At 54.0% G+C, this 27,810-nt stretch overlaps 2 protein-coding genes and 1 non-coding gene across 6 annotated transcripts; 2 read left to right on the forward strand and 1 right to left on the reverse strand.

The window, feature by feature from the left end:
- Positions 1-57: 57 nt before the first annotated feature.
- Positions 58-12,744, reverse strand: TRAF7 (TNF receptor associated factor 7). 4 transcript variants are annotated; one of them, XM_016190423.2, is made up of 21 exons: positions 12,605-12,744; positions 8,377-8,494; positions 8,192-8,249; positions 6,289-6,380; positions 4,902-5,018; positions 4,636-4,728; positions 4,177-4,210; positions 3,885-4,068; positions 3,673-3,807; positions 3,166-3,383; positions 3,014-3,087; positions 2,845-2,893; positions 2,638-2,765; positions 1,958-2,040; positions 1,509-1,548; positions 1,303-1,419; positions 1,095-1,217; positions 816-935; positions 595-726; positions 394-513; positions 58-299 (listed from the first exon to the last, which is right to left on the reverse strand). In XM_016190423.2, exons 2-21 carry the CDS (start codon positions 8,455-8,457, stop codon positions 285-287), a joined length of 2,013 nt encoding a protein of 670 aa, XP_016045909.1. In that variant the 5' UTR covers positions 8,458-8,494; positions 12,605-12,744; the 3' UTR covers positions 58-284. The 4 variants fall into 4 exon arrangements, with proteins under 4 accessions (XP_016045909.1, XP_060028583.1, XP_060028582.1 ...); XM_060172600.1 differs by lacking the exon at positions 12,605-12,744 and adding an exon at positions 8,892-9,004 and having other exon boundaries at positions 3,679-3,807; XM_060172599.1 differs by lacking the exon at positions 12,605-12,744 and adding an exon at positions 8,892-8,916.
- Positions 12,745-13,088: 344 nt separating this feature from the next.
- LOC107522792 (mediator of DNA damage checkpoint protein 1-like) lies at positions 13,089-25,242 on the forward strand. The gene is made up of 3 exons (XM_060172603.1): positions 13,089-13,273; positions 13,466-13,524; positions 20,623-25,242. The coding sequence occupies exon 3, from the start codon at positions 20,905-20,907 to the stop codon at positions 22,870-22,872; it is 1,968 nt and encodes a 655-aa protein (XP_060028586.1). The 5' UTR covers positions 13,089-13,273; positions 13,466-13,524; positions 20,623-20,904; the 3' UTR covers positions 22,873-25,242.
- On the forward strand, positions 13,321-13,401 carry LOC132533261 (small nucleolar RNA SNORD60). Its single transcript, XR_009545156.1, has one exon. It is a non-coding gene; the product is annotated as a small nucleolar RNA SNORD60 (small nucleolar RNA).
- Positions 25,243-27,810: the final 2,568 nt, after the last annotated feature.

The following is a 27,810-nucleotide window of genomic DNA, read 5'->3' on the forward strand; positions in this document are numbered from 1 at the left end:
CATCGGGGTGTCCTCCCCACCCCACCCCGGCCCAGAGGACATCCACTCACAGCCAGCCACAGTCTGTGGCACTTTTATTTCCACCAGGAAGTAATCAATGTATGTACAGTCTAAAAACAGTAGAAAAGGTGAGTAAAAAGGCCCACGGTCCATCTTGGGGGGACTGTGCCCAATCCTGCCCGCCGGCCCTGAGCAGCCAGTAGCCCCAAGTCCAGAGCGTGGCCAGTCAGCTTGGTGGGTACAGGGAATGTCCAGAGGAAGTCAAGAGTCGCCTGGGGCCTCTGTTAGCAAGTCCAGACCTGGATTATATAGGAGGGAGGGTTCTCTGTTTAGTGTTTCCACACAACCTGCCAGGGTTGCCCGTCCCCCCTGTCCTGCCACCCAGGCGTCGACCTTCACAGTGCTGTCCACAGCCCCTGAGAAGAGGCGGCCCCGGGACACTGCCAGTGCGGTCACACTGCCCTGATGACGCAGCAGGGTCTGCGTGCAGATCATGTTGTCCATGCTCCAGACCTGGGATGGGAGCACAGAGCGTGAGGGCCTGCCCAGCTGGCCCCAACCCTGGGAAGCCCTGCATGCTCACCGGTCACCCACCCGCAGGGACCGGTCGTAAGAGGCGCTGAAGACTTTGGTCTGGTCTGGCGTGGAGATGACTGCCAGGGCGTACACGGTGCCCACATGGCCTGTCAGGGTGCGCACCTGCTCCTTGGACTCGATGTCCCACACCTGGGGAGGCGGGGGGTAGTGCACGGCAGGTCAGACATAGTGGGGCTCCTGGCCCCCAGTGAAGCAGGGGCCCCAGGCAGCAGGCTTACATGGATGAGGTTCTCATAGGTACCACAGACAATGTGGTGGCTGGTCACAGCGATGGAGTAGACGCTGCCCCCTGACGTCTGCAGCACATGGATGCAGTCCAGGGTGCGGATATCCCAGATCTGTGACAAGTGGGCCACTGGGTGCCAGGCCGGGCCATCCCTGGGCCTCGGCTTCCCCACTCCAGGCTGGGTGTAAACTGGAGTCTCCCTGTGGGAGGCTGACGGAGGGAGGGCTGCTGGTGGGGTTGGGTGTGGGGCAAGGTGCGGGGGCCGGCGTACCTTGATTGTCTGGTAGGAACCACTGTACAGGTAGCTCTGGGCGGCCACCAGGGCCCGCACCCAGTGGTTGAGGCCGGTGAGCTCCTTCTTGAGCTTCAGCTCAGTGCCCACAATGTCCCACACCTGCGGGAGCAGCCGTGCCATGAGCCCTGGGTGGGTGGGCACCCGACCTCCAGGCTGCTGCTGCAGCTCCCTGCCTGCACCTCACCTTGATGGCCTTGAGGGAGCCGCTGAAGAGCATGTTGTGGGAGGACACCAGCGTGCACACAGGGTTGTCGTGGGCACGGATTGTGTTCACCTTCTGCAGGTTCTGAATGTCCCACACCTGGCGGGGCAGGAGGAGCCTCAGTGCCCGCCTGGCCCCACGCCCTGAGCCCGCTGTCCCCACTGCCCTGCCGCCCCAGACCCACTCACGATGATGGTGCAGTCCGCAGAGCCGCTGTAGAGCTTGCACCTGGGAGAGAGCCCCCACGTCAGGCCGAGGAGCCCCCATCCTGGACGGTCACAGTCACACTTGGCTCAGCAGGGACCCCTGCAGTGGTGCCGCCCCTCTGCCAGCCACACACACCCAGCTGAGCAGGTGGTAACCGCCCGTGAGTGCTCCTGGCATCAAGCTGCCGCTTTCTGTGCTCAAGGGCCATGCCACACAGGCTCCTCTTGACACGAGATAGAAAAGGGACTGGGCGCTGCCCCAGTGTGTGTGTGTTGGACGGACAGGTCCTGTTTCCAGGCCAGCGCTGCTGAGCTCCTGTCCCGACTCTCTCATAGCCTGGCTGTTTGTCCCGGCTGCCTGAGGGACTGCCAAGGTGGGACTTCAGGGCTAGAGGCAGGACCGAAGGGCTGGGCTCGGCGCCCACACTCACCCCTGGATGCAGAGCGCCAGCACAATGCCATCGTGGCCCTCCAGTGTCTTCTGGCACTTGTAGGTGGTGCAGGTGTCCCACACCTGCAGAGGACGGTGGAGGCAGGTCCCAGGGGGTTAGCCAGCCATGAGGTCGACAGTGAGCTAAGGCTGCCCCCATGTGCAGGGACCCTCCACCTCCTACCCCCAGGCTGGATTCTCCACCTTGATGGTCCCCCATGTGCAGGGGACCCTCCACCTCCTACCCCCAGGCTGGATTCCCACCTTGATGGTCCCCCATGTGCAGGGGACCCTCCACCTCCTACCCCCAGGCTGGATTCCCACCTTGATGGTCCCCCATGTGCAGGGGACCCTCCACCTCCTACCCCCAGGCTGGATTCCCACCTTGATGGTCCCCCATGTGCAGGGGACCCTCCACCTCCTACCCCCAGGCTGGATTCCCACCTTGATGGTCCCCCATGTGCAGGGGACCCTCCACCTCCTACCCCCAGGCTGGATTCCCACCTTGATGGTCCCCCATGTGCAGGGACCCTCCGCCTCCTACCCCCAGGCTGGATTCCCACCTTGATGGTCCCCCATGTGCAGGGACCCTCCGTCTCCTACCCCCAGGCTGGATTCCCACCTTGATGGTCCCCCATGTGCAGGGACCCTCCGTCTCCTACCCCCAGGCTGGATTCCCACCTTGATGGTCTTGTCTGAGGAGCCACTGAAGAGGAGGTCACCCATGGAATAGACACAGAGGCACCAGACGGGACCCTGGTGGCCCACAAAGGTCCCCTTACACTTGAAGATCTGCTGAGGGTCATAGGCTATGGAGAGAGGGCAGGGGCTGGTGATCGACCCTGGGGTGCTGGGCGCCGGGGCCGAGGGCCGTGGGTATGGACTCACATCCCAGGATGCCCATGTTCAGCCGTGCGTTGATGTGAGATAACTCGTCCTGCAAGCCAAGAGCAGAGAAGGGTGGTGGGTCTGGGCAGGTGGGGACTGATGACTCTCCCCAGCACAGATGCCTGAGCCCACCGGCCTGCCCCAAGCTCCCGCCTGGCCCGCCGCTCACGTTCAGCATGGAGGCATCCCTCCGGAATTCCATGAGGTCCTCGCTGAGCTTGCTCTGATTCTCATCCAGGACATCTGAGGGCAGGAGGGGGCATCAGGGACGGCAGGTGACCGGTGCCCCCCCCCCCCCCCCGGCACCTGGCGGGCCCTCACCAAACTTGAGCTCCAGGCTCTTCTCCAGTTGGTCGATCTTCTCCGAAAGCTTGCCCAGCATGGAGCGCAGGAAGGCGATCTCCTGGTCCTTCTGTGCCAGCGCCACATGCATCTCCTGGAAACGGTCGTCTGTCTGCTGCAGGAATTCCTTCAGGCCCTCAAAGCGGCATGTCTCCAGGTGAGTCTCGTATGTGTCCTGGTTCCCGATGAACGTGCACCTGAGGGACAGGACAAACCCCTGCCCAGCCGCTCCCAGCTGCCGACGCCTCGGCCTACTGTCCTGAGCCTGGGGTCTCTCTGGATGTCCCTGCCATGCCCCATGGTGCCTGAGCCTCTGTGCTGGCGGGGTCCCCACCCATCCTGTTCCCTGGGGTCTGGAGTGCAGGCCAGCTCCACTGCACGCCCGACTGAGCTCGGCACGCAGTCCTGTCCTTGTGCATCCTGTGCCTGTCTGCAGTCACGGTCGCTGCTGCAGGCCCCGCAGCCCCTCGCCCTCCCCCCACTCACCCGTACTTGGAGTGGGGACACTTGATGTGCTCACACTCCTTGAGGTGGGCCTCCAGGTGCATCTTGAGGAGTGGGGGACAGCTGGGGTTGTTGGGGCACCGCACAGGCCGGTAGTCACAGCTGCCCTCGTGGTCCCTGTGGGTGCAGGGTGGGGCCTGAGTCCCAGCACATGGGTCCCGGAGCCCCAGGGAGCAGCCCCGGGGGACACTTACTTGCGGGCACTGAGCTTGATGGTGAAGGGGCAGCCCCGGGGGTCCACCTCAAAGGTGGTGGGTTTACCAGCCCCCACCGCCCGGCAGCCGTGCCGGCAGTGGATAAACAGCTCTCCGATCTGCTCGGCCACAGCGATGTTGTTCACCACCACAGTCAGCTTGGCGTTGTCCACGGGACACTTCTCTGTGGGGGTCGGGGGAGGGGGGGACCTGCCATCAGTGCTGGGCTGGCTGGAACCTCTCAGGACCTCGCTGGCCCCACCCACGTGATCTGGCTGGGGCGGTGCCTTACCTGACTTGAGGGCGCATCTCCGACAGAAGGTGTGCTGTGGAGACAACACGCGGGTGTGGGGCCAGGAGAGAGCTCAGTGGGCACAGCAAATGTCTTTTATGTCCAAGGTCCTGAGTCTGAGCCCCAGCAGCACATGGGAACAGCATGGACCCTGCGGGGCAGCTCCCCGGATGTTGGAGCAATGCTGTGGTGTCTCTCCTCCCTTGTGTCTCCTTCCCTCCCCTCTTTCAAACAAATAAAGAACGAAAACATTGGACTGATGGCATCACACATGTGCCAGGTCCTGGGCCTACTCCCTAGGGCTGCATCTAAGAGAGTGAGCAGTCTTGGGGTACAGTGGCAGGTGAACCTGCACCACATCTGAGGGATCTGCTGGATGGTCATGCTCGGTCTGAGACCGAGACTCTCCAAGAAAGGGGCGTCCAGGTGGCCATGGGTGAGGGAGGGCTGAGGGCTCACCCCGCATGTGGTGATCACCGGGTCCTTGAACACACCGCAGCACAGCTGGCAGCACAGCTTTACCGAAGGCTGCTCGGCAAACACCAACGGCTCCTAGAACCCACAGCGCTGCCAGAGGGGTGACACGGGCGGGCCCCCCCACGCCACCCCAGGGAAGTCCCTCAGAGGCGCTACCAGCTGATCCGAAGTCCCCCACCCTTTCTCAGGAGGGAAGAGGTGCCACCACCCAGAACAGCCCCTGCGCCGAACCCCACGAGGGTACCCACCGGCTCCTCCTCCTCCTCGGGCAGCGAGAACGTGGAGCGCAAGGACATGCTGGACTCAGAGTGTAGGGAGCGGACGGAGATGGCCGAGTCCGAGCGGCGGGGAGTGCTGATGGGGGGCTGCAGGCAGACAGGGTGAGGGGCAGGGGAGGACGTGAGCACCCCAGAGGCCACCCAGGCTGCCGGGCGCCCCCTCAGGGAACGGAGCTCTGGCCAGGCCTCTGCACGTCTGCGGCCCTCTGCTCTCTCCTGTCTGCCAACCCTTTGTGTAAACGGACAGACTTCCTGCTATTCAATTCTACGACAACATGCTGGCCTGTTTCCTGTTTCCCGTGTGGGAACGTGGCCATCGAGGGGGCACCGCCACCAGCCAATCCCGGGCTGGACCATGGGGCAGGACAGACAGCTGGACTTGGGGGCCTGGCCTTCCTGGCTGGGCCACCAGACTGGTGAGACTCCAGGGAAGCTGGCACACCTGATGATCTGAGCCATCCAATCAGGATGGGGGGGGGGCTGAACTTTCCAGAAAAGAGTCCTGCACAAGCTGCCACCTGGGGGCTGGCCAGAAGCCCCCTCTGCCCACCCTAGGGTGTGGGGTGTGGGACCTGTGGGGAGCAGGGGTCGGCAGCAGAAATCCTCGGATCCCCCACAAGGCTGAGCCCATCCCTGCACAGTGCATCTGCATGGGAAGGACGGAAGGACGGAATGGAGCCAGGAGCTGACTCACGTCATGTAGGGACGACAACGGGAGCCAAAGGGTGTGTGCAGGTGGAGGGGCTGCCCACCCTTCTGGGGAGGGGACTGCCCTGCCAAGCCAGGCTGCAGGTGCTACTGTCCTTTTACTGTGGGGACCAGGACTGCAGGGCACCCTCACAAAGCCACCAAGTCTGCAGCCACAGGAGTGGAGGTGGGCACACAGTGGCACTCAGCTATTACCAGGGCTTTCTGCTTCCAGTGCCGTGGAGGTCAGGCCTGGCAGCCTGCCTGACGAGGAGCCCAGGTCCAAGGAGGCCAGTGCAAGCTGGGGCATTTGTACTTGCCAGGGGCCCCAAAACCAGAGGTGGCTGGAGGGAGAGTGGGCTGCCCAGGGCCGAGGACTGCGGCCAGAGGGGCCCCCAACCAGGACCCCTCCACAGACTCAGTGCCCCGAGCGAGCTGGTGGCCCAGCCTCCCGGCTCCTTTGCTAACCTCCCCCGCCCCACCCCGTTCCTGCGGTCTCCCAGGTCGGGACCCTACTGGGCCCTACAACTCCTTCTACAGCAACAAGTGACCCTCACTTCTTACCATTCTGATGGAACCCTGTGGGGCTCCCACCCCTTCAAAATGGAGCTGGTGACCCTGTGGTCCCTGGGCTGGTCCCCAGGGTGCACTGAGACCCCTGCTGACCTACCATGCTGTCCTCCTCATCTCGCGGGGAGAAGGCCAGGGTGCTGGAGGAAGAGGGCGTCCTGCGGTGCTGCTTGTACGTGCTGGTGCCGTCCGCTTCAGAGAGGACCGAGCGCGTGAGCGCAGCTGAGGTGCCGGGCATGGGAGCCCCCCTCCCCTCGCCTCCCTTCCGGATGGAGGGCCGATCAGGGACCCCAGGCAGAGGCAACGGTGCTGGCTGCTGCGGGGTTACCCATGCTGGTCTAATAGTCCCCTGCGAGCCAAGAAACCCAGGCAGGAGGAGGGGGCGGAAGGGCCTGGAATCATGCCGTGGGCTCTCCTGGCATTGGCCCACACAGGAGCTGGTGGAGCGGGACAGCACCGTGCTAGCCTGGGGCCATACCCCCCACGCCAGACACCAAGGAGAATCAGTCTGAGGATAGAGCAGGTGCTGTGGGGTCCAGGCAGGGCAAGGACCACCCCCCACATGTTCAGCAGGTGGCAGCCAGGCCCTCACGTCCCAGAGGCCTGGGCTTGAGGTTGCAAGTGGCTGCTTTGGGGCTGAGCCTCATTTTCCTTCTGTCCTAAAAGGGGTCCAGAGCAGCCTCTACCCTGGAGCCACTCCTGCCACCTGGGTTCTGCAGGTGGACGAGGACTTAGGGTCTAGCTGGGATGGTGGGGAGATTGTCTACAGGGGGCATGCCAAGCTGTGTTCGAGATGAGCTCAAATCTGGGAACCAAACAGGAGCTCCAAGGAAGACATCTCCCCTGTCTCCCTCCATCATGTATAGGAAGAACAGGAAGTTGAGGGCTGGGTGGACTCAGGTTCAAGCCCCCACTCCTCACCTGCAGGGAAAAAGCTTCACGCATGGTAAAGCAGGGCTGCAGATGTCTCTGTCTCTCTCCCTATCTCTATTTTCTCTCCCTCCCAATTTATTTCTGTTCTGTTAAAAAAAAAAATCAGGAAGTTGGACTGGCAGGCCACCCTGTGCCATCATGCACACATACAGTCCTGGGTTCATTTCCCAGCAGCACAGAATTAAAAAAGAAGCAAGGATGGGGGCAGATAGCATAATGGTTATGCCAAGAGACTCTTGTGTTTGAGACTCTAAAGTCCCAAGTTCAATCTTTCATAGCACCATAAGCCAGAACTGATCGGTGCTCTGGTAAAAATAAAAATAAAATTTAAGGGGCGAGGGCAGATAGTATAATGGTTATGCAAAGAGACACTCATGCCTGAGGGCTCTAAAGTTTCAGGTTCACTCCTCAGCACTACCATAAGCCAGAGCTGATCTGAGCTCTGGTAAAGAAAATAAATAAATAAATAAATAAAGGGGCCAGGCAGTGGTGGTAGTTAAGCACAAACATTACTGTGTACAAGGACCCAGGTTCAAGCCCCTGGCCCCCATCTTCAGGGGGAAAACTTTACAAGTGGTGAAGCAGAGCTGCAGGTGTTTCTCTGTTTCTTTCCCTCCCTATCTCCCCCATCCCTGTCAATTTCTCTGTCTCTATCCAATAATAATTAAATAAAAAATTAAATTAAAAGATAAAAATAAATAAAATTTAAAAGATAAATAAGAGACACCTGTGGAGAGCGGAAGGCTCTCTGGGATTCCCCCCCCCCCAGGGCACCAGCAGCAGAGGGATGGAGTAGTCAGTCACCAAGTGTCCCCAGAGGGGAGCAGAGCAGGTTATCACAGTGCAAACTGTCAGCCAGAGTCCGGGGATGGGGTGGGGTGGGTGGGTAAGGAGGCAGGAGAGCCTGCCCTGCCCCAGCACCCTGGCTACCCTGTGCCCACATGCCACCACCTTGGCCCCATGTGCACTTGTCACCCTCTGGAAGTGGTGGTAGTAGGGGGCTGGGTCACTGTGACAAGGGACAGGTGGGCGAGGTGTTGGGGATCCACAGGGAGGACCCTTGGGCTCACCTTTTGTGATGGTGGTGACAGCCGAGAAGGCGGGTCCAAAGGTGGTCTCCATTCTGGTCTGGAGAGACAAGGGGGGGACCTGTGCTGACCCTCAGCCCAGTCGGCTGGGCCACACACAGGCCAACACAGCCCGGCCACCCAGGGCCCTGCAGGGAGCTGCGGGGGTGCTGCTGAGGGCCCCTTACCCCAGAGGTGATGTCTGGGGAGAGGAGGCCCGTCGGGGCCCCGGAGAGGCGGTTGTAGCGGGCGCTCTTGCCTGAGCTCATGCTCGAGACACGTGTCTAGGGTCCTTGGCGGAGCCTCCTGGGGGGACAGAGGAATGTCAGGGGCGGGGGCCAGGACGTACCCCCAACCCAGTGCCCAGAGGGCCAGAGAGGGCTACCTGACCCCCACTTGTCACAGCAAAAGCCCCTTGTGGATGTGGGGGACAGGGTGGTGAGAAGACCCTGACTCATTCTGATGGGAGCACACCACCTGAGAGACAGACCCCACGGCTCAGAGGGCCCAGCTGGGCCTGGGTGTGAGGACCAGTGTCCAGGTAGCAACCCCCAGCTGTGCTGCCCCCCCAGTGCCCTCTGGGTCCTATTAACTGCCCCCCTCACCCCTAGACGCAGTGGGATCCCCACAAGGAGGCTCGGGGTAGGAAGGCGGACATCAGGGCCCTTGATCTGCAAAAGGGGATGCTTTTCCTGGCCTCCACCTGGCTCAGGGAGCTCAGCCCAGTGAGGACCCCCCATCATTTCTGTGTCTGCCAGGATCACCAAGGTCCTCAAGCCTTACTGACCACCTCGTGGACCCCATGGACGGCCAAGACGCCACCAGGAGCTCCACCTGTCGGGGCAGAGCTGTGAATGTGGGGACCTCCCTAGGCCATTAGTTTCTGCAGGAAGTCTTGGGGGCACCTTGGTCTCGGTAGGGAGCCCAGACAGTGTGGAGGCTCCTGGCCCAGCGGCCTTATCAGACACTACAAGCCCGTCTGCGCCCTCTGCCACCAGGGGCCAGGCAGCCAGTGGGGGCTCCCAGGAGCAGCGATGCCATCAGGTGACAGACAGGCTCTGCCACCCCCCAACCACATGTGGCTGACCTCCCTTCCATGAGAGAAGTGAAGAAAGGCGGCAGCAGGGAAGCTGTGAAGATAAGGGGACCTTCTCTCAGCAGAGGACAGCCAGGCTGGCTGGGGTACCCCATCTGTGACCCTGCCCGTTCCCCAAAGCTATGGTGGGCAATGACAGTTCCCTGCCACCAGCGGAAACGCAGAGACGTGCACCCCTGCCGGGTCCTGCAATCTTGGGGTATGCCCTGGCCCCTAGAGGAGGCCTCTCCCCACCAGTCCATCACCAGGGCTCTCCAGGCCAGGAAGTGAGCACACAGAAAAAGCTGGAACTGGGGTAGGGGAGGTTTGCCTGGGTTCCCCACCCCTGCCGAGTCCTGTGGGCTTGCTCCCAGGTGCCTCTCCCAGAGTCCTAGGGAGCCCCAGGGGCTGGGTCTGCTGGGACCTCACTCCACACAGAGGGGTCTCCACCCTCTAAGCGGCCCCAGAAGCCTCGGCTGGCCCTGGCCTGGAAGCCATGCGACTAACAGTGGTCAGAGCTCTAGGCACAGCCCCCTGGCCCTGGCCCAGGCATGGCTGCCAAGTCCTAGAAACAGGCCTGGTCGTCATAGCAAAGGCACACGCGCAGAGCCACACCCGACGGCCACTTCAAAGGCCATTTCCACCCCCAACTCTGCGATGTTGGGGACCCCCTCAGCAGATCCTGGGGGCCAAGCCAGTCTCTCTTTCCTACCAGCACCCATAGGACTCCACCCCAGCTGCTCTGGGGCTGCCATGCTGGATGCCTGGGTCTCCCTACTCACCATACACACCCAATCCATCCTCTCTGCATTCACAAACCCCCAGCTGCAGGGAGAGAGTCACGCCTGCTCTGCTGGCCATGCTTTACCCCTACTTGGCAAGAGAATGTCTTCCCTGTCCCACTGCCGCCCCCCCCCCCCCTTCCCAGGGCTAGAAACGTCAGCATTGCCTCCCTACTTCCCACATCTGTCCCACTACTAAAGGCTCTGGGCCTGGTCCACCCAGCAGAAATTCTAGAGGGCTTCCTGGAGGAGGTGGCCACCCTGTGTGGAGGTAACATTCTGGGGCCTGGGCAGAGCTAGCATTTGTCTTCCAGCTCCCGTCTGCTGTCCCAGATCATCAGGGAGTTCTCCTGGCTACTCATGTCCTTGCCCTCCAGGCCGTGTGGCTTCCTTCCCCCATGTCCTGCAGCTTGCAGCCCTGAAGCCAGGGAGCACATGCAGCCTTGGGCCAGATGGGGGTCTGAAGCTCAATGGGACACTGATCCCAAGGAAGTGAGGAGAGGGGCGTCAAAACCATGTGGGTGGGAAGCCCTCTCCAGGGCCACTCCTGCACGAGCTATCCAGAAGGCCCAAGCCCCAGCAGGCCCCAGTTCAGAGCAGAATGGGGTGGTGGCCCCCGGCTCCCCACCTGCAGGGGAGTCGCTTCACAGGTGGTGAAGCAGGTCTGCAGGTGTCTCTCTTTCTCTCCCCCTCTCTGTCTTCCCCTCTTCTCTCCCTTTCTCTCTGTCTTATCCAACACAACGACATCAATAACAACAATAATTACAACAATAAAACAACAAGGGCGACAAAAGGGAATAAATAAACATTAAAAAAAAAAAGAGTGGGGAGGTGGGGAGGTGGTTCTGTGCTGGTCCCAGGGAGCTGGACTTAGATGTGAGTTCAAATCCCATCTCTGACTCTTACACCAGAAGCCTGCTTTCCTGGGCCTGTGAAATGCAGTAGTCAGAAGGGTCCTGGAGAGGATACATGGGGGTGAGGGAGGAAGCACCTACTGGCAGCAACTCCTCTCAGCTGGAAACAGAGGCCGGTCAAGTCCGGCCCCCCTGCCTCTTCCTGGGGAGCCACAAAGCCAGGGGCCCACTGTGCAGACGGCCAGGCCCTTCAGCTCCATTTTCCCCACACCCTCCATCTCTGCCCAGCCAGACGGGCACTACTCACACTGTGCTGTATGTCAGGCTGCATGCAGGAGAGATGGGACTTGGGACACGGGTGGCAGTGCCATGAAGCTCCTTTTTTTAAAAAAATTGTAATTCAATTTTATCTTTTAATTTTTTTATATTTATTTATTTCCCCTTGTTTTTCATTGTTGTTGTAGTTATTGTTGTTATTGATGTCGTCGTTGTTGGACAGGTCAGAGAGAAATGGAGAGAAGAGGGGAAGACAGAGAGGGGGAGAGAAAGACAGACATCTGCAGACCTGCTTCACCGCCTGTGAAGCGACTCCCCTGCAGGTGGGGAGCCGGGGGCTCGAACCGGGGTCCTTGGGCGCTTAACCCATTGCGCTACCACCATGAAACTCCCTTTAACCCACCAACGGCACTTCCCCAAGGTTCCTATCCCCCATCCTTCAATCCTGATTCCTTCCTTTCGCTCCCAGAAAGACAGGGATCCCATGGGCTGGGCCCTTCCCTCCTGAGGGCCTGGCTGCCTGGAGCTGGCGCAGCTAGAGGCCCTGGGACCTCCACGGAGAGAGGAAGGAGAAGTAGGGACTTGGTCTGAAAGGCAGGCCTTTGGAAACGAGGTGTGTGAGGCCCAAAATGAAGAAACAAGGAAGAGAGGAAACCACACGGGTGTCCATGACGTGGGGAGGGGGAGGAGGTGGAGGAGAAGGCTGGACAGCACAGGGGGCGGCCAGGACAGACTGGGCCCTGCAGGGCTGTGGGTGGATGAAGCCCCAGCCGGCTGCCCCCGGCGGCCTGAGACGTCCAGAGGCAGCAGGAAGAATGACAGCTCCACCCACTCTGCTCTGCCTCCAACCTGCTGATTCTTCGCCGAGGAACCACAACACAGCCAGAGCCGCTGTCCTCGACTCGGGTGCTGGTGGCTCTCCCCCCATCTGCTCGGGCTGTCCCGACCGCCTGCAGTCCGCGGAATGACAAGGGCGACCACCGAGCCCTTCAGTCTCCTGCGTGCTCTGAGTCTCTGGCTCCCTCTGCCCAGCCGGCTTTTCCAGCAACTTCCCAAGACTCTGCAGTTTCTTCCTAACAGCCGCCACACTTCCTCCTGACTCGGTCCGCCTGTCGTCAGTCTGTCCCCCAAGAGACATCTGGGGGTGTCCGGGTGGGGATGGGGGCGGGGACAGCTGGGAGGCTGACCCGCATTCTACAATGTAGACCAGGTCTATGGGCGAGGTGGCCACGCATGGAGGAGGCATCGGGGTCCCGGGCACGCAGGGGGGCAGGAAGCGAGAAAGGAGGGAGCGTGCAGAAGAGCCGGCCGGGCCCGCTGACCCGCCGAGGGACGCGGAGCCCCCGCCCCGCCAGCCCCGCCCTCCGGCCCAAGCCCGCCGCGCCAGGCCCCGCGACCCCTGCGCCGGGCGCGCCACGCGGACACTCACCCGCCCGCGGCCGCCCGGGAGCGGCAGCGTCTCCCGCTCGTTCCATCGTGCCCCCTCGGCCTTCGGCCGGGACAGGACAGTACGCGCGAGACGGAAGCGCTCTGACGCGGAGCCCGACGGGACTTGTAGTTTGCAGGCTGTCCAAAGCCTGGGAGGCCGCCCCGTGCTCGACACTCCAGAAACTACGACTTCCGGCGGCTCTGACGTCACGGGGCGGGATTGGTAGGTCCAACTCACTCTATGTTGCAGATCGGAGTTTGATTGGCTGAGTGTATCTGTCGCTCACAGCTTCAAGGGCTGCAAAGGGAGGAGCCTAGGGTACCCGACCGGAAAGCCAATACAAAAAAAAAAAAAGAACAAGCGAGATTGGTCGCAACCCAGGGGACTGGAGAGCGGAGCGAATCGGCGGCAAGAGAAGGTGGGATTTCCGTCGGAATTGCCCAATCGCAATGGGGAGCGCACTTTCTATAAAAGCTTCAGCCTCGCCGGAGCTCGCTCTTTCGGATTCGAGTTTTCTTCTGAAGTTGTGCTATTTGACAGTGCTCGGTGCTGGGGGCAAAACTTGATACCGCGTGGGCCGGAGAGCGTCGCCAAACACTTCATACCGTTCTCGGCCGGATTTCCAGCCTCAACCCGAGCCCGCCTCCGCTTCCGTTTACTTTGCTGCAGGTGAGGTCTGCAGAAGACTGGCCGGGCAGGGTCGAGGGGGCACCCGAAGCCTGTGATGAGTCTTTCATTTCTGACACCTCGTATGAGAACTGCACGTGCAGTCTGATTAATTTGCAAGACTGAGGCTTGAGGTGGGAGGAGGTGAGGGACAACCTGCTGGGGACAGGTGATTGTAACTGATTAATTTTCCAGGGCCGCGAGGAGCAGCGCTGGCGACCTGGATCTGAAGTGGACAACCAGGGGCGAGCTGGGTAAGGCTGGGGTCTAGGACCGAGCTACCAGCCACTTGTCAGTATGAAGCACTTGTAATAGGAAGTGGCCTTGCAGGGAGTACATGAGCCTGGGTAGGGGACCAGGAAGGAGTCACTGCAGAAAACAAAGAGGAACTAATTACGGCGCTTTGTTAAGCAAATGACTCAACCAGGTTTGTTGACTCCCGCGGGCCTCTGGGCCTGGATACCGCTAGTGCTCCAGGATCCATCTACCTCCCAACAAAGGCAAAATGTAGCTTAATACCCTTTATTAAAAATTTATTTCCTTTTTGTTGCCCTTTTTTTTTTTTAAATAGAAAAGGTTGCAGACTAGGAACCGGACGGTAACGGACCAGGTTGAGCGTACACCTTACTTAGAATGTGCAAGGCCCCGGGTTCAAGCCCCCATCCCCACTTCATAAGTGCTGTTAGGAGGGTTGCAGGTGTCTCTCGCTATTTCCCTTCCCCCTTCATTTCAATTTAAGGGGTGTTCAGGTTGAGAGCAGAAGCAATGTTGTCTAGTGGGTCCTTCTCTTCAGTGTTAGGTTTACTTAAATTCTTATTAGAGACAAATCAAGATGGAAAGGGGAGATAGGGAGACAGCTGCAGATCTGCTTCTCTCTTGCAGGTGTGCCACCACCTGGCCCCTTGTTGAATCAGTTTTTATACCCTCTAGTAATGCGGAAGCAGCTCAAGTTACAAAAGCGGCTGTGGGGAGTCAGGGGTAAGGATCGGGATTCTAGGACCCCGGCTCCCCTGCGGTGTCGCTTTACAGGCGGTGAAGCAGGTCTACAGGTGTCCTTCCTCTCTTCCCCTCCATTTCTTTTGTCCTATCCAGCAACGACGCCCATAGCAATAATAGCCACCAATAAAATAAAACAAGGGCAACAAAAGTGTTAGCTTGCAAAAATCAAACCACCATCCTCTGCAAGGAAGCAAAGATGTTTATTCACGAATTTGAATCCCGGCCAAGTGGTGTCTGACAGCAGTCCACCAGCTCGACCCCGAACAGGGCTCAAACCACACAATTTATAGGACTTCTGAATACAGGGGAGGGGGAATGCATCACCTTATCAATATTTTATCCAATAATATGCTATAGAAAACACGGAATCCAATCATTTCAAACCTAGCAAAAAGCGGGATCCACTCAAAGCAAAGAGTGGGCTAATTTCAAACTTTGCAAAACCACACAACCAATAGAACCTAGCCAGAGTAGGGTCACCACAGCCTCCCGCCATCAGCAGCACCCTTCTGGTAAACAGTTTCCTTGTGCAAAGGTCCTGATAAGCCTTGCCTGTATGCGGGGTCTTGGTAAACAACTAGTGACTTACTGACTTGGTCTTGTTTTTCAAGGGGAATGGGTAAGGAATTTTCCATCTTACAAAAAGGAAATATGTTTTTTTATATTTAAAAAGAGGCAAAAGCAGATGAAGCTGATTGTGTTTAGCCCATCGCCACCCCAATGATAGCAGGCCTTGAAATGTTCCCAGAATCCCTTCAGGCAGAAATAATTAGCTCCTAATGGGGCTAATTCTTCACCTGCTGGGTGTAGGCCTGTCTCAGGAATGGCTCCTGGTCTTGAACAATGGGACTTAACTCTCTTGAGCATACTCAGGGGCTTAATTTGGAGATTTCACACCCTCTCTGTGTGAAAACCGAAGGAAGGAGCACCGACATGATTCCTCTGGTCCCCTTGACACAACTCAAGGTCGTGATTAACAATTAGTTACTTGGTTGCTGCTCTCTAGCTTCACCGGGTTGGGTCTAGGCCAGGAGGTTAGGTTACTGTCAGGCATAAAGGATGAGGCTGGAGTGGGAGGAGCATTCAGGGGGTTTAGTCAAAGGGCTGCAGAATTGGAGCAACAGGCAAAACCCCACATGGTTACAGAGAGGTGTCAACTTTGTTCCTTTTTACTGTTTTTACAAAAGATCCTGAACCTTAAGCTTGTATTGGACCTGGAATGTCTGGGTGTTTGATTCTGTTGTATTATTTCCCCAGCCTGTTCTCTCCTTTGTGATAGCTCCTTGGTGAAGCGCAATTCACCGATGCTTTCACCTTTTAGTCTCCTGACTACTTCCTTGGGTGGATAAACATTGTTTCTGTGCCACCACACATTACTGTGCCTCCCCTACCCCACATACAGGAATGAAGTTCTTTTAAAAAATTCATTTGTGTGTTTGAATTTTTTTAAATTTTTTTTTGTTGTATTATCTTTATGTATCTATTTATTGGATAGAGACAGCCAGAAATTGAGAGGGAAGGGAGTGATAGAGACACTTGCAGTGCTGCCTCACCACTTGCAAAGCTTTCCCCCTACAGGTGGGAACTGGGGGCTCGAACCTGGGTCCCCGAGCATTGTAACATGTGCCCTCAACCAGGTGTGCCACCACCCAGCTATAACATGACACTTAGGGGCTACTTGAGAGGGATCCTGACAACCACATAACAGACAAAAGATGGATTTGGGGTGACAGGCAAATCAGTGCTACATCAGGATTTCCAAGTTATTGGGTGTGGGGCGCTCAGTTGTATGCCAGAACACGAATGATAGTAGAAATATTCACATAGTGATTTTTGCCAGTTCCGTCCTGGACCACTATAAGCCAGAGCTGTAGTTTGAAAATTGATAGACTGGTGCAGGGGATGGCATAGTGGGTATAGTGACTCTCAAAAAATAAGTTCCTGAGTTAGACCCTCGGCAGCACATGTATTAGAGTGATGTCTGGTTCATCTTTGTTAGACTTTCAGGCAAGACAGGCACAACAGGCTCAGCCTAGGTGGCACAAAGTGCAAGAACGGGTAAGAGTCCAATTTGAGCCCCTGGCTCAGAGTCGCATCACAAGCTGTACAGCAGATTTTCAGGTGTCTCCCATTTCTCTGTCCTTTCTAACAACGACGGCATCAGTAATAAAGCAAGGGCAACAAAAGGGAATAAAATAAAAGTTGGTAGGCAAAGTCGGGAAGAGGGCCCGGTGGTAGCACACAGCAAGGTTAAATCCCCATGTGGAGCAAAGCCTCAACAACTGGTATGAAACCCAGCTTCCCACCTGTAGGCAGGTCACTTGACAAGTAGTGAAGCAGGTGTTTGTCTACCTTTGTCTTCCCCTCTCAATTTCTGTCCTGTCCAAAAAACAAGATGGCACAGGGTAGTGCATAAGGATCCCGGTTCAAGCCCCCAGTGCCCCACCTGCATTGGAGTCAGGTGGTGAAGCAGGTGTCTGCCTTTTCTCTCCATTTCTCTCTGTCCTAGCCAACAACGACAGACATAACTACAACAATAAACCAAGGGCAACAAAAGGGAATACATATTTTAAGAAAAGATGGCATGATTGTGCTAGAGACTTCACACCTGCGGTTCTGAAGTCCCACGTTTTGTTTTACTATGCAACCCAAGTGGGTAGATGGAAGGGTTCCAGTGAGGTTGTCTTTAGTCTTGGTGTCACATTTGCCAGTGACCTCATTGAGTATTAAGATATTCAAAGTTGGGATTCAGACAGTAGCACAGTGGCACAAAGCACAAGGACTGGCATAAGGATCCCAGATCAAGCCCCCAGCTCCCCACCTGAGGGGGTTCTGAGGCAGGTCTGCAGGTGTCTATCTCTTCCCCTCCATCTCTCTGTCCTATCTAGCCATGACATCAGTAACAACTACAACAATAAAGCAAGGGTAACAAAAAGCACAAATATTTAAAGAGTCCAGTTAGGGGCCAGTCGGTGGTGCACGTGGTAAAGCACAAGGACCCAGGTTCAAGCCCCTGGCCCCAACCTGCAGGGGGAAAGCTTCACGAGTGGTGATGCAGGACTGCAGGTATCTCTCCCTCTCAACTTCTGTCTATCCAATAAATATGAAATAAATAATCCATGAGGATTGTAATGGGGAAGCAGTATCTCAATCCTGGCCACCATATATATATATATATATATATATATATATATATATATGTATTAATGTTTTGCATTCAACAGTAAGTACAGTAGTTTGTACATGCATAGTATTTCCCAGTTTTCCATAATAACAATACAACCCCCACTAGGTCCTCTTTCTTGGACCTGTAATCTCCCCACCCACCCCAGAATCTTTTACTTTGGTGCAATACTCCAATTCCAGTTCAGGTTCTACTTGTGTTTTCTTTTTTGATCTTGTTTTTTCAACTTCTGTCTGAGAGTGAGATCATCCCATATTCATCCTTCTGTTTCTGATTTATTTCACTTAACGTGAATTTTTCAAGGTCCATCCAAGATCCGCTGGAAACGGTAAAGTCACCATTTTATAGCTGAGTCATATTTGTGCATATATATGAACATGGCTCAACCACTCATTTGTTGTTGGACACCTGGGTTGCTTCCAGGTTTTGGCTATTACAAATTGTGCTGCCAAGAACATATGTGTACACAGATCTTTTTGGATGGGTGTGTTGGGTTCCTTAGGATATATCCCCAGGAGAGGAATTGCAGGATCATAGGGTAGGTCCATTTCTAGCCTTCCAAGAGTTCTCCACAGAGGTTAGACCAATTTACATTCCCACCAGCAGTGTAGGAGGGTTCCTTTGACCCCACACCCTCTCCAGCATTTGCTGCTGTTACCTTTTCTGATGTATGACATTCTCACAGGAGTGAAGTGGTATCTCATTATTGTCTTTATTTGCATTTCTCTGACAATCAGAGACTTGGCATGTGTTTCTCAGCCTTTTGGATCTCTTCTGTGGTGAATATTCTGTCCATGTCCTCCCTCCATTTTTGGATGGGGTTATTTGTGGTCTTGTTGAGATTTGCAAGTTCTTTATATATTCTGGTTACTAGCGTCTTGTCTGATGTATGGCATGTAAAGATATCCCATTCTGTGAGGGGTGTCTTGGTTTGGGTAGTAGTTTCTTTAGCTGTGCAGAAGCTTTATAATTTGATGTAGTCCCATAGGTTTATTTTTTTTAGCATCTTTTTTAAATTTCTTTATTGGGGAATTAATGTTTTACATTCAACAAAAAAATACAATAGTTTGTACATGCATAACATTTCCCAGTTTTCCATATAACAATACAACCCCCACTAGGTCCACTGTCATCCTGTCCAATAGGTTTATACTTCCCTTAGTCTTTTTTGTAATTGGATTTGTTTCATTGAAGATGTCTTTAAAATTTATGCGGAAAAGAGTTTGGCCAATATTTTCCTCTAAGTATCTGATAGTTTGTGGTCTAACTTCCAAGTCCTTGATCCACTTGGAATTTACTTTTGTATTTGGTGAAATACAGTGATTCAGTTTCATTCTTCTGCATGTTTCAACCCATTGTTTCCAATACCATTTGTTGAAGAGACTCTGCTTTCCCATTCAATAGTCTGGGCACCTTTGTCAAAGATTAGATGTCCATAGGTGTGGGGGCTTAATTCTGGGCTCTCAGTTCTATTCCACCGGTCAGTATGTCTATTCATGTTCCAGTACCAAGCAGTTTTGATGACAATGGCCCTATAATACAGTTTGAGATCTGGGAGTGTGATGCCTCCGGTTCTGTTCTTTTTTCTCAAGATTGTTTTGGCAATTCTAGGTCTTTTCTAGTTCCAGATAAACATCTGTAGCATTTTTTCTATCCTCCTAAAAAATGTGCTTGGGATCTTGATGGGGATAGCATTAAATTTGTTGATGGCTCTGGGTAGTATATTCATTTTGATGATGTTAATTATTCCAACCCATGAACATGGAATATCTTCTACTTTGTGTCTTTTTCAATTTCCTTGAGTAGTGACTCATAATTTTCAGTATACAAGTCTTACACTTCTTTGGTTAAGTTTACTCCTAGATATTTTATTGTTTTTGTTGCTATAGTTAAAGGACTTGATTTCCGGATTTCAATTTCTTCTAACTTAGTGTTTGCAGAGGAATGCCACTGACTTTTGAATGTCAATTTTGTAGCCTGACACCTTACTGTCTTGCCTGATGATTTCCAAAAGCTTCTTGCTGGATTCCTTAGGTTTTTCCATGTATACTATCATGTCATCTGCAAATAAGGACAGTTTGACTTCTTCTCTTCCAATCTGTTTCCCTTGAATTCCTTGCTCCTGCCTGATTGCTATGGCAAGAACTTCCAACACTGTGTTGAATAGTAATGGTGATAGTGGGCAGCCCTGTCTAGTACCTGATCTGAGGGGAAATGCTTCCAGTTTTTCACCATTGAGTATGATGTTGGCTGTAGGTTTGCTATATATAGACTCCACTATCTTTAGGACTTTTCCATCTATTCCCATTTTTTGTAGTGTTTTGATCATAAAGGGATGTTGTATTTTGTCAGAGGCTTTCTCTGCATCTGTTGATATGACCATGTGGTTTTTGGTCTTTTGTGGATGTGGTGGGTCACGTTGATTGATTTATGTATATTAAACCAACCTTGCATGCCTGGGATAAACCCCACTTGGTCATGATGAACAATCTTTTTAATATACTGCTATATCCGGTTGGCTAGAATTTTGTTCAGTATTTTAGCATCTATGTTCATCAGAGATATTGGTCTGTAGTTTTCTTTTTTGGTTGTGTCCCTGTCTGCTTTTGGTATCAGGGTGATGTTGGCTTCATAGAAGCTGGCAGGGAATATTCCAGTGTCTTCAATCTTCTGGAAGACTTTTAAAAGTAGAGGTATTAGTTCTTCTTTGAAGGTTTTGTAGAATTCATTTGTGAAACCATCTGGTCCGGGACTTTTATTTTTGGGAAGATTTTTGATACCTGTTTCAATTTCATTAGCTGTGATGGCCCTGTTCATGTTATCCACTTCCTCTTTACTTAGTTTTGGAAGTTGGTAGGTATCTAGAAAATCATCCGTTTCTTCCAGGTTCTCTAGCTTGGTGGCATATAGTTGTTCATAGGCCACCATGTTTTTATTAAATAAGACATGTAGAAATTGTGGGATTGGGGGGAACACACAGTATCTGAGCCTACTGCACTGCCCCTGATTTAAGTGACTACTAAAATAAAAAAGGTAGCTAATGTACTTGGGTTGACTGAAAGGCCAAGAGGTCAGTCACTCTGAGGCCAGTCCCTCCCCAAGTTGGACTCTTTGAGTTGTGACCCCTGACCTTGTATGCAGCTTGACCTCACTGCTGTTTTTTCCCCAGAAGTGGATGCCATGCTCGTAACAGCTTAGAGCTGCTTCAGTCCCGGGTCTTCAGGTCTGTGACTACCTGCCTGAAGATTTGTGGGGTCCTTACTCCTGCTCCAGCCTGGTTGGTGCCACTGCTTTGAAGGACAGGAATTGCTTCTGGCAGACTGGCCTTGCTATTTCCTAGTCTGCCTTGCTAACCTCAGAAGGTGGTGGGTTAAGTCAAGGAATAAGGAAACTGAGGATGGTGCTTCTCTAGGAACTGTTGTCCTTGAAAGGTGAAGATAGTTTTGAGGACATGGGGAATAGCAACAGTGTGCCTTCCCACAGCCCTTTAGGAATCATCCTTAAGCACTGGTCAGTGTTCAGCTCCAAGCACATGAGCAAGAAAGACATGATTTTCTACTGCAACTATGTCTGGCGCTTCTATAGCTTGGAGTCTGGTGAGCAGTGGCCCAAAAATGGATCCTTAGATTACATGACTATCCTGCAGTTACAAGTGTACTGTAAGAGCAAGAGCAGGCACCTTGAAGTAGACTATGTGAACACCTTCATGGCATTATGTCATAATGTGAACTTGCGGAACAAGTACAAGTGTGGGGGAGAAGCTCCAAGCGAGACAGTTGTGACAGAATTAAGGCTGCGGGAGGGTCAGCCACGCAGGGCACCTCCTGCTCCTCCTACCTCGATACCCGGGGATGTTGATGCTGCTCGGACTGGTCCAGCCTCAGAGACTGGCACTATTCCACCAGAGCCCAGGGATGTGGTTGCCAAATCCCCGCCAGGGCCTCAGCGGCTCCCCACCTCACCCTCCAGTGCCCAGCAGAGTGTGGACACGCCCCAGCCAGGGCCTCAGCGGCTCCCCACCTCACCCTCCAGTGCCCAGCAGAGTGTGGACATGCCCCAGCCAGGGCCTCAGCGGCTCCCCACCTCACCCTCCAGTGCCCAGCAGAGTGTGGACATGCCCCAGCCAGGGCCTCAGCGGCTCCCCACCTCACCCTCCAGTGCCCAGCAGAGTGTGGACACGCCCCAGCCAGGGCCTCAGCGGCTCCCCACCTCACCCTCCAGTGCCCAGCAGAGTGTGGACACACCCCAGCCAGGGCCTCAGCGGCTCCCCACCTCACCCTCCAGTGCCCAGCAGAGTGTGGACATACCCCAGCCAGGGCCTCAGCGGCTCCCCACCTCACCCTCCAGTGCCCAGCAGAGTGTGGACACGCCCCAGCCAAGACCTCAGCGGCTCCCCACCTCACCCTCCGGTGCCCAGCAGAGTGTGGACACGCCCCAGCCAGGGCCTCAGCGGCTCCCCACCTCACCCTCCAGTGCCCAGCAGAGTGTGGACATACCCCAGCCAAGACCTCAGCGGCTCCCCACCTCACCTTCCAGTGCCCAGCAGAGTGTGGACACGCCCCAGCCAAGACCTCAGCGGCTCCCCACCTCACCCTCCGGTGCCCAGCAGAGTGTGGACACGCCCCAGCCAGGGCCTCAGCGGCTCCCCACCTCACCCTCCAGGGCCCAGCAGAGTGTGGACATGCCCCGGCCTCTCCCAGTCTCGCCCTGCCCCTCCTGTACCCAGCTCAAGTCAGCACTGGCTCTAGCAGAAAGGGCCAAGCAGACCCTGCCCTGGGGCACTCCTGGCATGGCTAGGTCTGCAGATCTGTACAAGTGGAGGGCAAGTGGGAAAAACCTGTTCACCTCCATTGTTTATTCAACGTTTTACCCCACCAGGCTTGACGTCTGCATGGTGGCGGACAGACCTCTCTCTGGCGGGGAGCAGTTCCTCACGTTGCAGAAGGCGCTGCAGGAGGCTGTGGGGATTACGAGAAACTGTGACATCAATAGGGCCCTGGAGGTGCACCAATGCCCCAGTGAAAGCCCCTTTGCTTTTCTAGAAAGGATTTCTGAGGCTTTACGAAAGTTCACCCCTGTGGACCCAGAGGACCCTGACTGTGCCAGGCTCGTCAACATGGTCTTCATCAGCCACAGCGCTCCTGACATCCGCGACAAGCTGCAGCATCTGCCTGCAGCCGAGGGCTACCCCACGGCGCTGCTGGTCAACCTGGCCAACCTCGTGTTTAAAGACCGCGAGCGAGTGGAGAGAGTGCGGAAGCAGAGACGGCTGCAGCGACAGCGCAGGAGGGAGCGGCAGAAGAGGGATGCGCAGATCGCCAGAGCCGTCCAGGAAGACCACTGCTGCTGCACGCCGGCCCCGGGGCTGCAGTGGGAACCGTATGCCTACTGTGTGCAGGCCTTCACCCAGTTTTCCTAGCCGGCAGCCACTAGGAACCTTGGCGAGACACACTGGAGCTTTTTGTGGGTCCTTTACCCAAACCACTGCAGGGAGGGCTTGTTCCAGCTTCCTGTGTATCTCAGAGAGCACCTAGGCTTTGCTGGATTGTGGCTTGATAACCAAATGAGCGCTGACAGTTTTTGTACCACAGTGCCTTACGTGTATGTGTTTGGGGAGCGGGAGTCCTGTGCTCTGCTTGGCCCTGAGTCTGCAACTTGAGGACAGACTACATGATGCGCAAGATGCTCTCCACCTGCCAAGACAGAGTTCACTCTGTTCAGTGCAGCAGGTGCCAGAGAAGTGGGGTGAGCGCAGTATGGAGCTATGCCTGGTTTTCAAACAGGTCTGGAATGTGCCAGGAGACGTGAGGTCGGGGGCCAGCAACCTAGCTCACCTGCTTGGTGTGCCTGCTTTGCCATGTCCTCGCTATGTTGGTGGAAGCTTCCCTTTGTCTTGAAAAAACAGCCCTGAGCCAAAGAGGTTGAAGCTAGGTGTGGGGCCAGAGCGGGTAAGGGACCCTGACAATCTAGGACAGCAGTAGCCAGAAAAGTAGGGTGGAGGGAAACAAAAGCCCTGAGTTAGAAATACTTCGCAGTCAAGAGACCTGTTAGGGGAGTTGTAAAGTCTTTTGCCAGCTTGTTCCGTCCTGCCAATACCCATATGGCACTCCTGGGCAACTTTTTTTACTTTTTCTTCAGAGGAGAAACAGCAGGAGAAAGACCTGCAGTAGTACTCTTTGCTTTACTACTTACAAAGCTTGCATTTTGCAGATGGGGACAGAGTCTTGAACCCAGGTCCTTGTATTCTAGCATTGTGAGCCTCTGCCCAGCCCTTCACCACCTGAGTTCATTGATAGACTTTATTGCACGTACAAGAACCTTGAGGTCCCAGGATTTTTTTTTTTATGCCAAAAATTAAACTCCCAGTTGATTACGTTTAAATAGAAACTTGTGATCGCTTATTTAATTGCCACCAGCGTTGTCACTGGGGCTCAGTGCTTGCACAATGAACCCACTATGTTTTGCTCTGCTTTTACTTGATAGGACAGAAATATTAGAGGAGAAGGGGAGAAAGTACCTTTTAATTGCTTCACAACTCACATCTAAACCCTGCAGGTGGGGACCACAGGCTTGAACTAGGGTCCTTCCAAATTGATGTCTTCTCAGCCAAGTAGGTGTACTGGCCCCTCTTATGAATTTTTTTTTAAGATTTTATTTATTAATGAGAAACATAGGAGAGAGAGAAAGAAGCAGGCATCACCCTGGTACATGTGCTGCCTGGGATGGAACTCAGGACCTCATGCTTCAGAGTCCGATACTTTTATCCACTGTGCCACCTCTGGGACCACAATTTTTTTTTTTTTTAATGAATGTAAGTTGACTTTTAGAAATACTTTGGGGGCAAGGTGGTGGCACACCTCCCCACCTGCAAGGGGAAAGATTCACAAGTGGTGAAGCAGGAGGTGCAGATGTCTCTCTCCCTCTTATTTCCCCTCACCTCTCAATTTCTCTCTGTCTCTATCCAGTAATAATAAATTAAAAACTTTGGGGCCAGGTTCAAGCCCCTGGCCCCCACCTGCAGGGAGAAAGCTTTGCAAGTGGTGAAGCAGGGCTGCAGTTGTCTCTGTATCTCCCCCTCCCCTCTCAATTTCTGGCTGTCTTTATCCAACAAATAAAGATAATATGCCGGGCTAGCATGAGGGTGTTTCTTCCTGGGTGCGCACTCTCTGGGTTGAAGAGAACTAGAGCCAACCTGGGCGGCTGCTTACTCAGCAACGCGGGAGAGAGAGCAGGAACTCGTGGCGGAGTGGGAACGCAATGCCTCTTGATCAGAGACAAGGCCTCTCTCTCTCTCTCTCTCTGTATATGTATATATGTAATCTTTAACCGGAAGTGGGAAAGGAAAATGGCTAGGAGAAGGGGGGTGGAGAAAAGAGCACGAAGGTAGAAAGCTTCCATAGCAGCTGTTGGGAAGGTTCTAACCAGTGGGATTAACCAAAACCCTGCAGGCAGGGCGGGTCTCAGGCAAAACAGTGATGATGTAAATAGACCACGGCATCATCATGGAGCAAAGCAGGGGACTGCCCGACAATAATACAAAAGCTACTGAATGAAAGCTATTAAAATAAGTAAAAAACTAATTAGGAAATATTTGTAGTGACTGACGTGTCAGCAGCTGCTTCTTGCTGGCTGCCTCAGCACAGAGGCGCTTGAGCCATGGCTGCAGGTTCACACCACGTCTGAGCTCTTGCCACAGTCCCAGCTGTGGGACAAGTCTTGAGCCATCATGGGGACTGTTCTCATGCTTGAGTTCTTAGCTGATTCTTCAGTAAACTTACTTGGAAATTGAGTCTGTTGTGTTTGCTTTCTGTATTCATTAATAGGAGTGGAGAGAGAACCAGGGCATCAATTGGCACATACAGTGTTGGGTTTGAACCTGGGTCCAGGTTTGGGAGCCTTTGGAGCCAGGACTTGATGCCATTTATTTCACTACTCTAGGCCACAAGCGTTCACCACGGAAGCCCTTGTGTACAAGGCTCTTCATGGAAGATGCCTTGCTTCATTGCTTGCAAAGCTTTCCCCTTGAGGTGGAGCCAGGGGCTTGAGCATTGTAGCAACAGCTGCACCACCACCTAGCCACTGTTCTTTTTTTCCTTTATTGAGGGATTAAACTTCATATATATATATATTAGAATTTATTTATTCATGAGAAAGATAGGGGGAGAGAAAGAACCAGCCATCACTCTGGTACATGTGCTGCCAGGGATTGAATTCAGGACCTCATGGTTGAGAATCCAATGTTTTATCCACTGCACCACCTCCCCGACCACAAAAAGATTTTTAAATTTTATTTTCCCTTTTTGTTGCCCTTGTTTTTCATTATAGTTATTATTGTTGATGATGTCGTCATTGGTAGAGAGGAGGGAAAGACGGGGAGAGAAAGATGGACACCTGCAGACCTGCTTCACCACCTGTGAAGCAACTCCCCTGCAGGTGGGGAGCCGGGGGCTCGAACTGTAAACTTTATTTTTAAGAAGAGTGCCAGAGACAGCTCACTGGGTTGGCAAATGCCTTGCCCTGCGCACAACCTGTTGGGAAAAGTTGGATAAGATAGATGTGTTAAGTTGAATGGGAAGAAAAAAAAATGAGATGAGGTAAGCTGAACAGAAGTGGGGCCAGAAGAAACAGCTGACCACAAAGTAGTAGCAACGGTCACACTTAGCTGAGGTCTTCTGAGAATCAAAGGGACTTTCCATGTATTTAACAGCTAAGGGCTGGAACATGTGGGGAGAGTTAAAGAAGATGACAATTGTAGCTTCTATAAAACTTGCTTCCTCTTTGCTGAGGGGAAGAAAACTGGGTCAGAACCTAACATGCCAAAATACCTGCTTCTGTAAGCCAAAAGCTAGCTTCCACCTAGCCATATGGGTATATATATGGGGAGGTGAAACTTGGTCCCTTGCCAAAAGCTTCCAGAATGATCTGGCTTTCTGGCCTGCCTGTGCAATAAAATTCTTTTCTCCATCCAATCCTGGCTCCAGTTTCCTCGGTTTTCTAGGGGAATTCCTGTGTTGGCTTCTCTTACAAACCAGTGCTCAAGTCTCAAGCTTCAAGAGAATTTTTTAAATATATATTCCTTGGGAGAGTTGGGTGATAACAGCAGGTTAAGCGCATGTGGTGCAAAGCGCAAGGACCGGCATAAGGATCCTGGTTCAAGCTCCCGGCTCCCCACCTGCAGGGGAGTCACTTCACAGGCGGTGAAGCAGGTCTGCAGGTGTCTGTCTTTCTCTCCCCCTCTCTCTTCCCCTCCTCTCCATTTCTCTGTCCTATCCAACAACAATGACACCAATATTAACTACAACAGTAAGACATGGGCAACAAAAAGGAATAAAGCCTAAAAAGAGATATTTAAATACACATTATATTCATTCCTTGGATGCTCAGAGGTTGCGCACCTGGTTGAGCACACATGTTAACGTGTGTAAGGATAATTTATTAGTTATTAATGAAGAGGTGAGGGAAAAAACCAGAGCATCGTTCTGGCACATTGCTGGAGATCAAGCTTGAAAGTTCAGTGCTTTATCCACTGCACCACCATCCAGGTCGCAACAGCAAAGGATTCCTTCATAAGAGGGGAGAGACTAGAGCACTGCTCAGCTCTGGCATAAAGTGGTGGCAAGAATTGAACCCAAGGCCGTAGGCATGCAGGCTGAGCTATCCCAGGGCTGCAGTCAGTTTTAGGACTCAGATGAAACATCTCTGCACTTGGCTCTTGCTTGTCGCTGTGGAGGGTGGGTGTTACATGTCCTAAAGATTCACACTTGGAGCCTGACCCCAAACAGCCCTCTCAGTGGTCCCTCCCACCCCCACCTCCACAGAGCCACAGGCCGGAGGTGGGTGGCAAGGAAGGTGGTGGTGGGCTGACTGGCAAAGCAACTCACTCAGAGGGCCAGCTGGTGGTGCACCTGGCAGAGCACCCACATTAGCACGTGCAAGGACCCAGGTTCAAGCTTCTGCTCCCCACCTGCAGGGAGAAAGCAGTGAAGCAGGTCTGCAGGTGTCCATCTATCTACCTATCTCCTCTCCATTTCTGTCCTATCAAAATAGGAGAGAAAAAAATGGTTGCCAGGAGCAGTGGATTCGAAGTGTCAGCGCTGAGTTGCCAGCAATAACCCTGGTGGCAAAATAAATAAAAATTACTCACTTGGATAGGGTGCTGCTTTGCCATGTGTATGGCCCAGGTTTGAGCCTAGCCCCCACTGCACTGATGGAATTTTCCGTGCTGTCACCTTTGCAGCATCATCCTGCTCTCACAGCCAAGGCCCCGCTGCTCTCTGAGCTGTGCCAGCCCTGGGAAGGGCGCCCTGAGCCTCTAGAGGGTTCCTGACTGCAGATCTCTACAGATGAGAGACAGGCA

Source organism: Erinaceus europaeus, chromosome 15 (assembly GCF_950295315.1).
Source record: "Erinaceus europaeus chromosome 15, mEriEur2.1, whole genome shotgun sequence".
Taxonomy (NCBI): domain Eukaryota; kingdom Metazoa; phylum Chordata; class Mammalia; order Eulipotyphla; family Erinaceidae; genus Erinaceus; species Erinaceus europaeus.

Coding starts and splice junctions, on each gene's coding strand:
- LOC107522792 (XM_060172603.1), top strand. CDS start 20,905: ATGGGGAATAGCAACAGTGTGCCTTCCCACAGCCCTTTAGGAATCATC.
- TRAF7 (XM_016190423.2), bottom strand. CDS start 8,457: ATGAGCTCAGGCAAGAGCGCCCGCTACAACCGCCTCTCCGGGGCCCCG. Junction 1,420..1,508: donor CTGCGGACTGCACCATCATC/GTGAGTGGGTCT, acceptor CTGCCCCGCCAG/GTGTGGGACATTCAGAACCT. Junction 514..594: donor CTTACGACCGGTCCCTGCGG/GTGGGTGACCGG, acceptor CTCCCATCCCAG/GTCTGGAGCATGGACAACAT.